Source organism: Peromyscus eremicus, chromosome 9 (assembly GCF_949786415.1).
Source record: "Peromyscus eremicus chromosome 9, PerEre_H2_v1, whole genome shotgun sequence".
Lineage (NCBI taxonomy): Eukaryota > Metazoa > Chordata > Mammalia > Rodentia > Cricetidae > Peromyscus > Peromyscus eremicus.
The window spans coordinates 7246921-7266083 of NC_081425.1; the positions used below are offsets into that span (position 1 = coordinate 7246921).

At 39.0% G+C, this 19163-nt stretch overlaps 1 protein-coding gene across 1 annotated transcript in view; it reads right to left on the reverse strand.

Annotated features, from left to right (window-relative positions):
- Positions 1 to 19163, reverse strand: part of Gpc6 (glypican 6) — a 1034707-nt gene that overhangs the window by 344768 nt on the left and 670776 nt on the right. The window contains exon 4 of the mRNA XM_059273217.1: positions 11066 to 11231. Within this exon, the coding sequence (XP_059129200.1) occupies positions 11066 to 11231 (166 nt within the window). The remainder of the gene's footprint in view (positions 1 to 11065; positions 11232 to 19163) is intronic.

The following is a 19163-nucleotide window of genomic DNA, read 5'->3' on the forward strand; positions in this document are numbered from 1 at the left end:
TGGAAAATCATGTCTTCAGCCTTAAGATTATGCTGCATAGCCTTCTCCTGTGTCTAGAGCACATGTAACCAGCCCATTAGCACAAAGGAAAGCATTGATAAAGATGATTTGAAAGAGAATCAGACATAGTGAGAGGTTGAGCTGTGTCATGTCAGGTACAGGAATTTTATCATTCAATAGTAACCATTATCTACACATAATGTATATTTGAATCAAAATATTACATGTTACACATAATCATGTAAATATACATTTTCCAGGTATACTTAAATAAGGGCAGGGGGAAAATGAAAAAATTGGTTCCCTGGACACATTAATGATATCTAAAGCATTCAGCAGCTACATTTTATTAAATGTACACACACTAAAAAAAATCATGAAAAATTCAATTGATTCATCTCACTAGGCTTACTTTAAGTGTCACATGTAGTAATTGAGCTACTGGTACTATACTGAACTGCAAATGTGGAGAATATTTCCCTCATCAAAGACACTTATGAGAACAGTGCTGATATCACTCTCAATCATATCCTCAATATACCCTTTCAATCTGTGTAGCTGGACACAATATTCATTTCCTAAAACCATACTAGGAATTATCCAGCACAGTAGCTAAGAATCTATGCTTTGAACACAGACATTACCACTGCAATTTACAACTTGTATGGCCATGGGTAGTCTATTTAACTTCTCTGGTCTCAGTTTATGCATCTGTCAAGTGAAGTTTATAACATTGGCTTCTTATTAGGGCTTCTGTAGTGATTAAAAAAGGAAAATAATTCTCCTGTTGTCTGATGTAAAGTAACCAATAAATATCAGCTATTAGTGTTTCTGAATGATGTTCTCCAAATGGAATCTAGGGTTAAAGAACTGGATATAAAGTTTCTTATAACTTTAATGTTTAGGATGCTATGGATATGGACACTGGAATACTGTGGTTGCAAGCAAGCAGCAAGAAAAAATGTAAATATTCTCTTATGGACAAGTTGAGGAAGTATTTATCAGGATATTAAATAAACAGAGTATAATATACACATGTTCAGTTGTGCCACCAGGTACTGGCCAAATATATAAATTCAGCCTAAAGTACTACAGTACTGTCAAATGCAAAAGAAGGGGATTATTCCTAAGGAGATCTCTCAGGATTATAGCATGAATCTTAAAAGTTCTTATTAATAAAATCAAACCTGTAGCCAAGTATTGGGGTGAACACTGGAAGATCAGAGAGACAGAACAAGCCACAGCTAACCTCACCTGTCCAACTTCTCTGCTAATCTTGTTTCATCAGACTGGAAGCCTCTGTGTCCTCATATCCAAATGGGTCTCAGCTGAACTGTGCTCTTAGAAGCCTGAAAGCTTAACCAGCCAAATGCTTCTAGTTCCTGGTCTTCATGCCTTATATATCTTTCTGCCTTCTACCATCACTCCCTGGGATTAAAGGTTCGCTTTCTGGGATTAAAGGAATGAGTCACCATGCTTGACTGTATCCTTGAACACATGGATTTCTGCCTCTGGAATGCTAGGATTAAAGGTGTATGCTACCACTGCCTATCCTAAGTATCTAGTGGCTTTTCTGTTCTCTGACTCCTGATAAGTTTATTAGGGTACACAATATTTTGGGAAACACAATACCACCACACAGGATTGTTCATGATTCTCCAGCAGGCTGATCCAGACCCCTTGTTTTGGAACTAGAGACTGAATTTTTGGAACTATGTTCAATTTCTAAGAGTTTGGAACATGAGATTATATCAAAGACAGGTTCCTACTGGATTGAGATGGGCAGAGTCACTGATTGAGGTTTTTCAATCTGAAAACTACTTCATCTCTGGAAATCCAAAAAGTATATGGGTACGGCAGGAGATATTGCTACTTTAAAGCTTTCTCACTTCTTCTGGCCTAGTTACCCTTTCCAATATAATTCTTAGAGCCCTTATGAAATCATCCATTTCCTGAGCATTGGGGTTTTAGCAGTGAATACTCTCAGGCTTGTTTGTCACTTAATTGTCTGTATTGCCTTACTAGAAAATTCTTGTACCTGAAAGAGTAAAAATGGAATATACACTGGAAGGATGTACTTGAAGGATGCTATATATTTAACTACTTGTATTTCATTTTTCTCTAATTTTTACTTTTTCAGAGTGAAATAAAGGAAATTGTTAGTGTAACAAATTATTAAAATCCATGCAAAGAGAAAACTTGAAGATATACCTTTTATGTGAGATTTATATATAATCTGTTACTTCAAGGACAAAGAATACTTCATGCTCAATTTTAATTTAAATTCTCTCTTGGCTATCTGATGAAGTATTAATAGACGCAATATTTTTAGGTGAATGGTAACCTCAAAGTTTTTACATGCCATGAAGTTGCTCAGAAGTTTAAATTGCTCTCACAAGCATTTATATTTATCTCCCCTTTAGAGTTAGAGTATGAAATAAAAACATGTTTTGGGGTGCCCAGGGCCACATCTTTCAACCTGATTTTCACCTCTGGTTCCTGGAAGGGCAGATCCCAATAAATAAATCACAGATGAGTAAAATGAAGGGGATATTGTGTTTTTAAAGGTGCCATCTATGACTGGCGAGGAAAAAAAGCCTAAGGAAATAAAAAGTCATTTCAAGAATAACTCAAACATGATCATCTGTTCTACTCTCGAGACAACTGTAAATCAGAAAGTGTGCTAGAACAGCTGCTGTAATATTTCTATGTGTGTTGTGTTTATAGGTAAAGAAACCCACCCAGTGATGTCATGAACACAGCTGTCACTGAGATACTTTGATAATGCCTGACACCAGCAACAAGGATAAGATATTTGGGTCAAAAATAAGGATTGTCACGGTAGCTGATGTCTTGCTTACTTTCCCATTGCTGTACAAAACCCCACGATTAAAGTAACACATAGAAGAAAGTCTTTAATGTGGCTTAGAGTTTCAGACAGCTAAGAGTCCATTACGGGGGAGCCAGGAGATGGTGGCAGCAAAAGCTGAGAGCTCACATCTCCACACTAAAGTAGGGGGCACAGAGGGAGGGCACTGGGAATAACCCCAGCCTTTGGAAATCTCAAAACCCATCCCTAGTGAATACCTCCTTTAACAAGTCTACACCTCCCAATCCATTCAAAGAGGTTCTACCAACGGGGATTCAAATATTCAACCATGTAAGCCTATGGGTGCCATTCTCATTCAAACCATCACAACTACTAACAAGGAATTGAGTGTGAATGAAATGGTAGAGATCCCTCATCTCTGTTCTTCTCAATTCATCACCAGATGCAGGATTTTATGGTTCTTGCAATAAATTGTTGTCTGTGAACAGTTATGTGGCATAATGTTTTCCACAACAATCTACTTACTTATCCCAACTTCTCTTTTTTATTTTCCAGTTTCTATGATACAGTTCCTGCTAGTACACAGTGCTATTATTACCTGAAATTGGTACTTTTTTTTTTTTTTTTAAAGATTTATTTATTTATTATGTATACAGTGTTATGCCTACATGCCAGAAGAGGGCACCAGATCTCATTACAGATGGTTGTGGGCCACCATGTGGTTGCTGGGAATTGAACTCAGGACCTTTGGAAGAACAGTCAATGCTCTTAACCTCTGAGCCACCTCTCCAGCCCTGAAATTGGTACTTTTAAGAATATCACTGGGCTACTGTTTACAGTGTTTGATTTTTGCTGCCCATTTGGAACGTATTTCTTTCTACTCTTAAAGCACACGCACGCGCGCGCGCGCACACACACACACACACACACACACACACATACATCTACCTCCAAGTATTTACTTCCAAGCCATTTCTCTTGATAATGGCTAAGGCTGGACACTTTTATTATAGTTTGAACTTGGAAAAAGTGACAACGTATTTCCAAAGTCAAGTGTAACTTGCTAAAAGCAAGTGTCTTTTGATATAACTAAACCATTTGTCTATAGAAAATATTAAAACTGAAGTATAAGTAAAGATGAATGAAAGAATATACAAAGGGAATTCTCCAACTGCTTGATATAATTTGCGTGAGCTCTGCCCTCTCTTGTCAAACAAAATCCTTCTTTCGTTAGTTCCTAAAGAAATTGATGCACTTGATAAGGCATAAAGGTATATCATTGAGCTTCTCATTACCAGTGAAATATCTTGTGTCCTAATAAATGCTATAATTGCAAAAATAGGTATGCACATATTGTTTCATAGATTTGATCTGTCTTCGATATCTAGTTTAGACTATCTAATGAGTATCAATTAGTAAACAGGAAACAGAACAGTTACAATCATTAAATTTATAGAAGTTGAATAGGTAAGAACCAGAAATAGATGGGTAAATAAAAATTGGGACTGGGCATAAAGAATACACACACACACACACACACACACACACACACACACACACACACATTCACTCACTCAGAATGACAACTTGAATATAACATCTAGTAATTTTATGTCTAATGTCCATTGACTTCTTTGAATCATTGGAAAATTACTTGATTCAGAAGAAGGAAAATTACTGTCTTGTGTGTCCCTCGTGTTTCTAACTCCTTGATCAGCATTAGTGAGCTCTCAGAGGTTAAGAAATGCCTGGCTCTATATTTGTTAGTAGCCACACACTGTGATGCTCTAACAGCATTAATTCTATTGCACCACAGAGAGACATTCTCACACATACAGAGGTCAGAAATAAGCCATTTGTTTTAAAACCTAGGCAGTTGATAACAATGCAGCCAAGAGAAAATTTCTGGGTACCAGCCAAGTATTTTCTTCGTTTTATTGTTTTAAGGCCCTGGTGAGTAGTTACTATTGCATATGAATTATTTCAGCATTGTAGAGAGAACACAATATTTGATAAATGCTTGCAAGAAATGAGTAATATCTATCAATAATTACAAAAGGAACGTCAAGGGTTGGGTGGCATTAAGTTTCTACTGACAGAAAACACTGGGATTTTTGTTTGTTTGTTTCATTTTGTTTTTTGTTTGTTGAAAACAGAGTATCTCTCTATAGCCCTAGCTGTCCTGGAACTCACTCTGTAGACCAGGCTGGCCTCGTACTCACACAGATCCACCTACCTCTGTCTCCCAAGTGCTGAGATTAAAGGAGTACACCACTACCATCTGGCTTGTTGTTTTTTTAAAGAAGTCTTTCTTGGTACTTTTAGGAATGCATGAAGACAAAAACTCACTAGCAGTGAGACTAGAGCTGTAAATAATTGCTTTGGCCTTTGTCCCTCAATTTGAGATTTGTGTTCCTGGACTACATTATTGAATAGGTTCTTGCATTACACAGAGTGGAGATGAGAAAGCATTGAAAGCTGGTTGGTAAAAATAGTAGTTCTCAAGTTGTTCTGTTTCTTTGGTCTAAAAGAAATCATTTTCTATGCTACAGGCCTACAGGTTTTCCAAATGTGCTATTTCAGGGTGTATCAGCCAGGGTCATATAAAACCTACTGTGAAATACTCAGTAACTAAAGAGCTTCTTATCAGATTTTATGTTATAGAATTTCATGCTTGAGAATGTCTTTGGAATAGTAGTATTATATGCAAGTGCTTGAAATAGCCTCCCATGTTTATCTTATATCTGTCTAAAAGGCAGACATCACACAGTCTTGTACATTCTATAAAAGAAAATCTGTGTTTGTTTGCTATAAACAACAAATGCTTATCTTCTAATTTCAAATATGGTTTATCTAACATCATTTTCCCCAAACAAAAAAGAGGAGTATATATGATTTATATTGGACTATTCTTCTTGTAGGTTCTGAGAAAGTCATTAGTGTACCAAAGTTACATTTTATTATGTAACCCTCATCAGTCAATTGACCTAACAGAGTTTCTTTGCATCAGGCTCTAGTTTATAAGTGGGTAGCAGCAGCCATCACAATGGAAGGTCTAAGGTTCATTATATGATTTGTTTCAGCCATCACTGCCCTTATAGATTCCATTAATAACAGGGATGCAGGGCTTTTAAATTACTCAGTTACTCAGAATTACATTAAAAATAGCAGACCTACAAAGGAAAACAAAAATGTCTCTATTTTGCCTTAAACCTTCCTGTCTGGTTGTTTCCACTTATTCCATTCCAAGATTATATGTTGTTGAGTATGGCTCTCCTCAAGCAGGGGCCATACCTGTTGGACACATACCACACCAAAGCAAGAGTGGTGATGGGCTCTAGGTAACACACATTGGATCAATGAAGGAAGGAACGAGTGAACAGACACTACAGCAACTCCTTCGGCCTGGCACTGAGGTGGTGGCAACCTTGGACTTCATAAATGACAGAGTCACCAGTTTCCCTAGATTTGTGTTATCTTAGAACTAATTGGTCAGTCTGGAACAAAGAGAAGCCCAGAAAACCTGATAACACTGGTTGTCAATTCCTTGAGTGTCCGAGGCCTAAGAGATAATATGACCTCCTCTGATGATTTTTCCCTTCATTAGAAGACATGGTCTGGATCTTTACCTCTATCTACAAAGTCCATTGGTTCAAGTTAGTAGTAGTTGAGATTTGATTACAAAAAATATCAAAAATGAAAACAGCCAAGTATTTTGAGAACCGCAGATAGATTGTGTCAGACCTATTGAAACAGTGACAGATACTTAGAAACATAGGACTATGTATGCTATTGCCATTCAGCATCAGTTATATTAGATATGCTAACTTGATACCATGATATTTACTATTTCATCCTATACTTAACCAAAATAACTATGGAATGTTACTAAAATGAGTTCAGTACACAAACTGATTCCCTGCAAAAGTTTTTAATTTAATCTAAACACTTATTCTTTTAAAGAAAATAATTTTGCACATAGGTGCCATCCTGAAGCTTGGATGAAAAAAAATGTGTGTGCATACAAAGAAACAGCTGGCTAAGTGCCTCCATGGACCTTCAGTGCCTCAAATGGGGATTTTCTCCTGCTGTGCCTGGTAGTTAGATCAGGCTGGAAATGACTTTCATGTTCCTCAGGGGTACTGTCTAGCTTAGGGTGCTCACAGATCACCCATTCACTCTGACTAATCACCAAGGAGAATGTGGACTGTGCTGTATCCTGGAAGATTCCACAGGCTGCTAGAATGAATACAGGTTAAGAAATTGGTGAAACTGCTAAAATGATGCTCTTTAAGCAGATTCAGTTTGGTCCAATAGATTTCTTTTCAAGGTTGGCAGCAACTTGAAAAAAATAAAATTGTCTTTAAAAAAAAATTGGATTTCTTCACTTTCCTTATTATCTTGGTAAGAATTTTGAGTATGGGAGTCTGGAGAGATGGTTCAGCAGTTAAGAGCACTAGCTGCTCTTCCAGAGGACCTGGGTTCAATTCCCAGCACCTACATGGCAGCTCACAACTGTAGCTCGAGAGTTTTCTCTCCGGGTCCCACCAAGCCCTGCCAGTCTGACAGCCCACTTATAAAATAAACACACAGACGTTTATATTATTTAAACTGTTTGGCCTAATGGCTCAGGCTTCTAGCTATCTGTTCTTATTTCTTAAATTAATCCATTTCTATAAATCTATACCTTGCCTTACCAGCATCTTCACATGCTGCTTGTTAAGGTGGCAGCTGGCAGTGTCTCCCTCCGCCTTCCTGTTCTCTCAATTCTCCTCTCTGTTAGTTCTGCCTATACTTCCTGCCCTGCCCACTGGCCAATCAGTGTTTTATTTATTGACCAATCAGAGCAATTTGACATACAGACCATCCCACAGCACACAACTGTCTGTAACTCCAGTTCCAGGGGATCCGACACCTTCACGCCCGTGCACATAAAATAAATAAGTTAAATAATTTAAAAAAAGAGAATTTTGTGTGCTGCCTCTGTACAGGGGTCCAAGTTAAACTTGTTGGAGATGGGCTAAGGAATGAATCTTGAACAGACTCCTGATTTTCTTTTTCTAAGATTAAAGGAAAACACAACACCACAACCACAAGGCTCAGAAGTAGATGGAATACTTTTGGGGTTTGCACTTGCTCACTTAAAACATCTCACCTTAGACATGAATTACCTTCCTTCTGACATAGTCCAGAAGCCAACTGTATCCTCAATACTTATCCTTTTCAATTAAGTCTTGACACTGCAAAGATCATGAGAACCAGCACTGAACCGACTCATGTTTTACTGACAGTCGACAGTATGCCATAGTTAATAAGTTAATATTTTAGATGAGTACATAATAATTAAAGGAAAATATCATGCACATTCTAAACAGTTTATGCAGCCAACATAAATGGCACACACGATTGGCCGTAAGAGAAGCCCAGGGTTTGATGAATAGATACCAGGGTGTGTGGGAGAGAAAGGCTGCAGGTGAAGCAGAAAAAAGCTTGACAGGACAATGTTTGATGCACTACCAACTTTCTCACTGAATTTCGCCACTGCCTTTATGAACACCATAACACTGCCACCTTGGAAGTATCTGTATAGACAATGGAATTGGCACTTCTGACTAATTCATGTAACAAATATGTGACTAACATTGCCCATTCAGATAAATATTAGCAAGAATGTATTTTGCTCTACAAGTCTATGTTGGTGGGGATTTCTCAGTGCCGTAGCAAAACAGGAGAAAGAAAACCAGGAGAATTATCTTATGGAGAAAAGGAGAAAGGAAGGAAGCATTTGAAACGAATCTAGGTAGGTGCTAATATTCTGACCTACCCCTTTGAAGTCCTGCCCCTTGGTACCACCCTTTGTCCTGATGTAAAAGCTTCCTTTTAAGGAAAAATCCCTTCTCTTCCTTCCTGTCTCCCTCTTTTCTATTTTTCTCTTTATCTCTCTATTATTATTTTTTTATGGTTTTTCAAGACAGGGTTTCTCTGCGTAGCTTTGTGCCTTTCCTGGAACTCGTTTTGGAGACAGGCTGGCCTCGAACTCAGAGATCCGCCTGCCTCTGCCTTCCTAGTGCTGGGATTAAAAGCGTGCTTCACCACCACCCGGCTAAAATTAGATTTTTTTTTTTTTTTCCGGAGCTGAGCACCGAACCCAGGGCCTTGTGCTTGCTAGGCAAGCACTGTACCACTGAGCTAAATTCTCAAGCTTATCTCTCTGTTATAATAAACTCTCTCCATGTGGATGCAGTGCCTTGACTGTAATACATACCGCTGCCCACCACTACATCTGCACAGATGTTTTCCCTCACGCATGGGAGGGATACCCTCGGGGTCCTGTACATGCAATGTCATAACTAGCCACCAATTCTACTTTTCACTAAAATATAACTAACCATGGGGGAGTTCATATTTTAGTTTTTTTTTTTTTTTTTAATCAACTGATTTTGTTTTAGACGTTAAATTTCACATGAAACTGGCATCTAGGAACCAGGTACATCAAAAGTATAAAGGATTGTTTTAACATAAGACAACCAATGAGCACTAAAGGAAAAAAAAATTAGAAGTAACTATTAAGGGCCAGCAAGATGGCTCAGTGGCTAAAGGCACTTGCCACCAAGCCTGAGTTCAATTCCTGGAACTCACATGGTGCAAGGTGAGAGACGCAATATACTCATGTTTCCTCTGACCTCCACATGCATGCCTTGGCACAAATACACACATATACAATAAATAAATGTTAAAAAAAACAAACTCTAAAAGTAACTATTGTTCTTATAATTTGAAAAGCCTTTACATTCTCAACCATACCCTATTCTACACACCAAAATCCACATATCAGCTTCCTCCAACTGTTCAGCCCTACTAAAGGCAGCAGTGCTAGAAAGCAAGGCACTTTCAACTCAAAATTATCAATGATCCCTAAGACTTTAAGGGACTCTATGAGGTTTACTCTAACTGAAAAATATGAAACTCTTTTTTCAGTGAGATTACATTTTTACAAGCATGATTGTGCTACTTTTTGTTTGCTATAATTAATCCAAATCTTATATTGCAGAAGGACATATTTATTCCTATATTTCACTCAGACACACCTCTGAAATTTTAGTCAAGAATTATGTCACTGTGTTTTATATAAACTAATCCAGGTCCTAAAGATGAATCCCTAAGGGAGACCTGTTTGGAAAACAGACTTTAACTTACTCATTCTGAAATGGTTCTGAGACTTTATCAGAAGACTTCCTGTTTAATCTACCCACCGTAAAAATCATCTCTGTTTAATTTCAGAATTTTTTCCTCTGGTCTTCGTAAGCCAAACAGTGAGCCAGCCAGGGGCTTTCATTGGCAAAGCTGCCCATCTGAAACTCGGTCCACTGGTGCAATGATAGGTCTTCCTAAATTCTAACACATCTTCATCCCTTTTCATGTCCTCCCAGATCTTCTGAACTGACAGAAGTCTCTGCCTGTCATTTTCTTAGAGGTTTGCGTAAACGATGAAGGCTCTCTGAGGCTGACAAATGCAGCTGCTATTTTCAACTCTGCTTGTCACTGTGTAATTGCAGCAAATGCAACCAAAAGTACCTTTGCTTGAAGGCCATTTGACAGAGGGGATGAAAACACATTTACTCTTTCAAGGCTTGTGTATTTTCCTGGGAGAAGCCTGCCTATACAATTTGTCCTTTTATCCTTAGAGAGCTATTTGAGCAATGTCTCTGAGCAGAGCCTTGAGGCAGAGCCCTTTCCCTGCATCCTCCTCATCTCCTTTCCTGACTTCTGAACCCTTCTGTGCTGGGAGCCTTCTTTTCTCCAGGATGAGATGGGAAATTTACATGTGTTAGGGAAAGCACTGAGCTCCCTTCATTCTTGCAGTTTGAGGAATTGTTTTGCAAATCTTTGCCACAGTTAATTTAGTACAAATAAGAAGAATACCTTGAGTGTTTTTTTTTTTTTTTCCAATTCTTTGGTAACTTGTTTCTTTTCAAGAAATTCAAATTCAGTACAATAAGCTGATTGGATACAACTGGCTTGCATATCTTTAGGAGGAAGTCCCTTGAAAAATACAAGGAAGTCTGGCTTTGCAGGATTTAACAAAAGGGAAAACTACGAAATAATGTTTTTAAATTGCTGAAAAGCGGTTTCAGGCTCTGTAAATCATCCCAGCTTCTGAACCTGCACAAACATCAAGTATCACAATTGCTTTGAGGTCTCAGGTGGGTCCTGGACCTGTTGCGTACTTCTTACCTATGAACAGATTCCACTCAGTGTCCAGATCCGCCTGGTTGGCTAGACAGCCCTTCATGACGTTGAGGCAGTAGTTGTTGCAAGGTCTCACGGTAGGCAAGCCTCGGCAATATGGGCAGTACAGCATCTTCATGAGAGCCCGGATGCACCCAGGGGTGGGGCTCACCTGTAAGTGTAGAAGACAGGGAAAAGCAATCAAAATCAGAGATGCGGGAGGGAAGTAGTCGAGCTCTCCCAACAACATAAGGAGACAAAGGCAAAGGAGCTGGACTGAGCCATCCGCAGCCACAGGCTCAGGGAAACTGTTTGGAGCAGAGCCCTTTTTAAGTTTTGATGTGGAAGCCAGTCAATTTCTACTAAATACTTGTGCTCAGCACAGTAATCATTTCCTGAAAGGTTCCTGTTCACATTTTGCTCTTTCCCTCTGGTGTTGCAATTCCACCCGAAAACATGGACACTGTTTCACTGCAGTAGAATCTGAAGTGACATAATGCATGTAGAAGCAATTGAAAAGCAAAGAGCTCCATAAAGATGTCGCTGCTGTTAAAGTTTAATGTGACACTTTCAGCGAAGTTTCCAACTGGTTACTTGATCCTTTCCTAGCGGAGCTGGCGGCTACCCTTCCTGTGTTCACAACTCTTACAAAGGTGCAGTATCGCCTTGTCTGGGATCTATGTGATCCAGGCCTGCATAGAAGCCATGGACCTGGTAAAGCCCTGTCTTAGGCCTCTGAGGATACAGGACTCCAGAAAATTCATTGAAAATGGATCCAGCTTGAATGCAAGTAGGAATTCTCTCAGGAATTCAGAGTCATCACTGACCCACTGACAATGAGGTGCTACTTGTCCACAGCAAGGAATGCAGGGCCCCGAATCAATCCTAAGGCAGGCAATCTTGGGGCCCAAGGAAGGTAAGAACTACAGGACTGAGAAAGACCGTAGACTTCCTCTGGGAAAGACACAGCCACCATGGTCAGGAAGCCACAGCAGCTGCTCAGCACTGGGTCTGCATAAGAAAGGGCCTCTGGAGAGTCATGCCTGGGTGAGCAGGGCCTGGGGGGACCCACCCCCCACTCCTGAACTGTTCACTACTGACAAGTTAAGTGAGAAAAGGATTCATTGCCCTCAGTTGTGATCCACTGGTGACCCCACCAGGTTCCAATGGATAGCCCTGATTCAATGGTTGCACAGATGGCCATGGTCAAACTAAGGAAGGTCACAAAAATAAAAATCAGATGTCATGAATCTGGGAAAGGGACTGCTAAGTATGAGGGGTGGTGAACGTAGGGGTAGAAGGAAGACAGAGTGGACGTGCTTGTGGGCACAGAACATATTATATATATATATATATATATATATATATATATATATATATATATATAGTATATATACATATATATATGTAAAATGCATACATTTATATATAATCATCAACAAAATAAATCAATAAAAAGAAACCTGTATAATGATAAGCTATCATTAACCAAAGACGAAAATTGTAATTTGATGTCCAGAGGAAGAACACATTTAGGGACTGTTAGCTCCTGCTGGCCTGCCTCTGGGGCGTAGCAGTTACATCATCACCTGCAGCATTAGCCAACAACAGAGCTGTTTCTCATGACTAGATGTAAAATTATTGTGCAGCTATAAAGGCTGGCTGGTGCTCACACGATTCTGATGTTTCAGTCAAGTGTCTAGCTATGTGCGGCTGTACTTGTATTTTAGACATAAGAAGAAGCGTGGTGTGTCGTTCAGACCTCCTTGAGAACATGGTTTCACAGACAAGCACAACTCTAGGAACGGCTCCCCGAAAACTTTGCAGCAGCATGGCATGACATGACTGGAACGTTGGGAGAATAATGATTTCCATACTTTAGTTTACCACAACCATTCCCTGACAGTCCGTTTTTGCCTAGAAATCAAACTTAGGGATTTTTTTAATACAAGCCTTTGGTTTCTATAACCATTTTGCCTTATTCAACAAATAATTGTATAGGAATTTGAACATTCAGAAAAATTGGCATTTGTACTATCTAGTCACACTTGTGATCCTAGATGGTATGAATGGTTTATTGCTGAGGTCAGCTGAAAGCTCTGAGAAATTTCCTTTGACCCTGTGAGCTCTTAACCTGGAATTGCAGCGGTTAGGGATGCGTCTTACTTTCCAGATGCATTTGGTCATTTTGAGACATAGACCTAACAGGAATAAAATTGTAAAATCCTAATCTTACAAGTTACCAACTTTTAAACTGTTAAAGATAATTAAGATGCACAAGTTAATGGTCATCCATGCTAAGTGCAAATGTAATTTATTTACAGAGACAGGCATAGAGGAGAGACCAATTTATAACAGCCATTACATAGCCTTCTGTATCTGTTGAATGCTTGAGTAAAATAGGTTAAATTTACAATGAGCTTGCATGACAGGAAGTTCTCAGACTCAAGTAGTTCATTTGGTTGGAGCATGATTCCACCAGAGTGGGATCCTGTTGGAGGTATTTTCTCAACTGAGGCTCCCTCTCTGCAGATAGCTCTAGCTTGTGTCAAGTTGACATAAAACTAGTCAGCATACCCTTTATCCCGGCATTCAATTCTTTCTCTTAGCAAAAGCTAATTTCAGAGTCTATACCCTAACCACTCATGTTTCCTCTTTAAAGGAGAATGACAGATAATTCTGTCATCAATCTCCCAGCTTTGGGAAGTTATTTAGAATATCCAAGCCATGTCTTTGACCATTGGTTTCACATTGGCAGAATCAACAAATGATTCTATTAAATGATGAATCCTCCAGATTCTTCAGGAGCAGATGACTTAAATAAAAGAGATTCTTTCTACCCTGGGTTCACCTGTGGTGCTTTGAGAGTATAATTTAGTCTCTACCCAGACAGCGAGCTCCAGGGAAATCCCTGTACCTTGGAGCCCACAAGGAGAACACAGGCTTTGGCAGTGAAGCTTGTGGATGTTTTCAAAGAAATTCCAAAAGCCAAAAACCTCATTTAATTTGAGTATCTACAAATTAATCTACAATTATTTAATTTGGGTAGACAAATTATGCTTTTAAACGACCCATCTATATTAAACAAGAATGATGATAAGAAATAGTTCACTGTTGTCAGTATGTGGTGATCTAGAGATTTGTCCATCATAGAGTCAGCTTTAGCCTTCTTTGTCAATTTAGCCCAAGTTACAGATAAGTCATTTATTACAGCTTTGACGTGACTAACTGCTTTCATCTTTCATCTCTCTACTAGTTGAGTGTATGGAATGAAATGTTGTCATTCTTAACGTTCCTCATAAAGTGGTACAGTTGCTACCTTCTGACTTATGTTCTGGATCTTTGCCAACTGGTAAGTTTCATCATGGCCCCTTTGATGGATCCTCTCTGAGGAACCCCAACTGCTGCTTGCTCATTGCCCTTTTGGCAGCCTACAGAAGAGATTGGTGTCCCCAAGTCCCTAAAAGCAGTTCAGGTGACCTCTGAAAGGGGACTAATGGGGCATGGACCATCCAACTCATCCCTCTTCTTGACAGTCTGGACATCAGTTTTAAGACTCAGAACTAAAACATCAGACTGAAGCCTTCCCTTTATCATTAACCTCACTATCTCAACCAGGTCAGATCAGCTTAACATCTTTCAGGACCAGCTCCACTCCTTGAGTGCTGCAGTACTCCACAATTAGGAAGGACTAGATCTAAGTACTGCTAAGGATTTGTGCTCTTCTCTGTGAACATGCTGCTTCTGGACCAACAGTTGCTAACTGGTTTGTAGTGGGGACGAGAGATGGGGACCAAAAAATATTCAACCACAAACCTCCTCCTGTGTATGGGCTTCTGGTTCCTTCCCACTCTGGCTCTTCCCCTGGATGACTCCTTTCCTCCTTATTATATTCATAGTTATTTTTTATAGTCTTTTACATAATTAACTTAAATCAACTTCACCCTATACCTGAACAAACTGTTCCATGCAAGCTCTTGCAGTAGGTTTCACCCTACAACAGCTCCATTTCTTCCTGACACATCTGCCAAAAGACCCTTTGAATACTGTGGAGAAACTCTGGGTAAAGGGACCTTTCTTCATCCTTTCTATTCCAAGTGATGCAATTCTTTATGTTAGTCCTCTATTTGGTCCTATCCCCTTCCTTTGATGCTCTGTAGCTCCCCGCTACTTCTGCTATCTCATTTTGGTGCACAGTCCTGGTCATGGGGCCAGTCACTGTCACACTGAGTCAACTTGATGCTTACTTTCTCTTACTGGCCAACTCTGTCTCTCCTATCTTGCCTCTTCCCCTCCCCAAACATTTCTAGAAAATCTTATAGTTCTACTTTATAACCAAATCATCTGCTTAAAGCCTCTAATTATTATTTTCTAAGTCTGTTCAGCAATACAGGACTGCAATCGCCTGATCCATCATAGTGAGTCAAGTTAAGACTCTCCCCTGCTTCATGAACAGGGGATCTCCTCTTCAGTGGACCCAGAACTATCCCGTTTGACACAGACCTTCCTCAGCAGAAAACAACTTTAATGCCCCTGCCCCACATTTTTATACCTTTTCAGAGTTAGAAATGCTAGTTTCCTGCTGAAAGACTACACTTCCCAGCTTCCCTTGCAGACTATGGGAGTCATTTCTGCCCTAACAAGAGGCAGCATCCCATTTTCTTTTGTAGACATTTTGACCACCCTCACAGATGGTGGCAAAAGTGCCTCCTTGATGTGAATAAATATGGTCCTCCTCAGGTCCGACCAAGTTTCTCTTTTTCCTGCTTTCCATCTCTCTACAGCTGCTCTTAAATAATCTAACATGCATGAGTTAGATTTTCCTACATTCACATTTTCATAATCTCTCTCCATTCCTTCAATGATCTTTATACACTACAGCAGTACCCTGATTGTTACTTTTTCCTGGTAATATAAGATTGACTTCAATAAAACCACCATCACAGTGAACTGTAGGAGTCAGTGTGTTAAGAACTCAAGTCAAAGAAGTAAAGTTAAACATCAGAGGTAAAAGAGAACAGTGGAGGAGGCCTTGGTCCTACAAGTGAAGATTTCAACAGCAAAGCCAGAGCAAAGAGATAGATAATGAAGCAGACTCGAAATCTGTGAAATCTGTTGACTCCGTTGAGGACATGCAGTCAGAGCATCAGCCCCAGGTTGGTTATTTCATTGAGAATGACAAATTCAATGCAATTTCTTAAAAAGATTCTCCATCAACAGGGATCACAGAGAAAGGGAGCAAGGAAGAGCGAGGCAGAGTGAGAGAAAGCAGGGAACTATAAAATCCCTCATTTTCATCCCCGAGCCTGGCCAACTCTTGCACCATTTGCTTTAAGGATTTTGTGTTTCGAAGCATGGCTTTTCACAGCCTTCCTTCTTCTGTGATCTGGATACTTCCTCCAGAGATGCACCCTGTTGTCACTGAGGCTGACTAAGCTACATCCTCCATTGAGTGTCAGCTGTCTTCTTGTTCACTCAGGGTCAAGGTTTACAACCTGGAAAACATCCTGGATTTGTGTTCACTCACACAGCCCTGGTCACCTGTTTAGCACTCTGCACAATAGCCATGTACTATTATGGTCCATCTTAGAACTGTCCTATGACATTTTTTTTCTTATCAAGTGCTTTTTGAAGCAACCTCTCTATTACCTTTCCCAGTTACTTGGCCACATTGGTATTCCGAGAAAAAAAAAAAAAGAACAGGGTGGATTTGTAGGTTTTAACACTTAGTTACTGCTTTTTAACTTTACCATCAACGGCTATTGATTGGATTAATTCTTAGCTTTCATTTTTAAAAATATATAATTGTGTTGGAACAAGTACAGTTTCTTCAGCCTGACATTTTAGAAGAGTCTCCAACTCACAGTAGCAACCAACAGAGAAAATTGAATAGCCTTAATAATCTAAAAGAACAATGTTGTTCAAGTTAAGTGTGGGTCTCTGAGCACTTTTAGAAATGACATCCTTTTTGGTCAAAGAAAGGGCATTTGAAAAATAAAATGGAGCATCGGGGATCAGTACTGAAGCTTTTAAGTTCCAACTTTGCAGTTTTTGAGCATATACAACTGCATACCTGAATTAAAAATAATTTCAAAAAGAACCAGTTCAAACTGGAGACTTTCACAAGCCTCTGGAAAGAAAGTTGTTTCCAATGCCAGGTGTGTGAGAGAGTCTAGTTCTATTTTTAATAGGATTATTTTATCATTGTATTACAAGTACTCTTTCAGAATCCTTTTCTTTTGGAATAAATACAGACTGAAGAGAAGTTGATGGGAGAGGAAAGTCGGGGATATCCTTTATCTGTGGATCCCCAGGCCTGCAGCTTTAAGCAGCTGTGGGGAAGAAGCTGAGGAACCTGATGTGTTGCGTTCTGTTAATAAGTCCACAGATCTGTTTATTGTTCATGGCTTCTTGCCTTCAGGTGTATGTGTGAGTCTGCATGGGCATGGTTTTGTGCAGCCTCATCCCATGCATGGATTTGTGTGTGTTTTTTTTTGTTGTTTGTTTGTTTTTTGTTTTTTGTTTTTTTTTTTTTTTGTTTTTCGAGACAGGGTTTCTCTGTGTAGTGTTGCGCCTTTTCCTGGAACTCACTCTGTAGTCCAGGCTGGCTTCGAACTCACAGAGATCCGGCTTTGTGTTCTTAATAGCACAACCAGCATATAGGACCTTTCTCTCTCCACAAGACTCTCTGAGCTGTCTCTACCTTTTCTGTGCCTCCGTCACTTGACAATCACTAGCCTGTTTGCTTCTGTAATCTTCTCATTTGCAAATGTTACGTAAAAAGAATCACACAGCATGGAGAATTTTGATCTTGACTTTCCTTTTCTTTCCCACTGAGCAAGATGTTCTTGAGGCCAAATCCAAGTTATTACAAGCATTTCTAATTTGTTCCTCTTTATTTATATATTTTTAAAGATTTTTCTTTTTAAAATTATTGATTTGTTATTAGCTTGTGCGATGTATGTTCGGCAATCAGAGAACAATCTCATGAGTTGCCTCTCTCCTTTCATCCTTATGTGTGTTCCTAGGATTGACCTGAAGTCACCAGGTTTGTGGTAAACTCCATTACCCTCTAAGCCATCTTACAGGCCCTGCCTTTGTCTTCCTTGCTGAGTAGCTGTATGAGGTTGAGAGTTACTAGAGTTTATATAGTTCTTCTGTGACTGGAGGATGACTTAGCTGTCTCTGGTAATTAACTATTAAAAGGAAGCTGCTGTGAATATTCATGTGCAGGGTTTTACATAATGTAAGTTTTCATTTGTCTAGGTAATTATTAATGAGTTAAATGATGTCAGACGATGATTTTGTGTCTAGTTTTGTGAAAAATTGATAAGTATTTCTTCAAGTTTCTGTGATAGTTTACATTTCTATCAGCATGTAAGACAGCCAGTTTTGTACAGTTTCATATGCATTTGAATTATCATTTTTAAAACTATTTAGCCATTCTAATAGGTATGTTATCAACTTTAATTTCATTATGTCTTCCCTCTGAGTAATATCCCAGCAGCAGTCTAGCCTGAATAGGGTCTAACAACCATCAGGTCTCAAATTATTCACCAGCAGGTTCAGATCAATATGCAAAACAAAAATGTCTGAAATACTAGTTAAGCCTGGATATTTCAACAAAACCAGCACAAAACCTCACACTTGAAATAGAAAAGATGGCATCTAGTCCTAGACATTCATACATTTGCAAACTTTATAGACTGTTCAAAAATCATTTCCTAAAGAAGAAAATTGGTTTTTTAAGGCAACATGAGAGAATAGAGTCTCCTTTGAGAAATAAAACATTGAAATTTTTCTTAGTCGATATCCGAGACCCTTATGCTTGGAAAATGTAGCATTTACATTCTAGATAGTCAAAGTAGTCTTGGAAACAGTTGTATGAAAAAGTAAGTTCACGGTTTTAATATTTTTATTGTGTGTTGATTTTTTATTTCTCCTTACATAAGTCTTTTGTCAGTATTCATAGTCCTTTATCAATAATTTCAAATATTAAGAAGAAAAGAAACACTTTCCTTTCCTGTTATTTGCATTCTTGAGATTTGGGCATAAACTCTTTCATACTGGTTTGGCCCTATTTGAACTACTGATTCATCTTGTG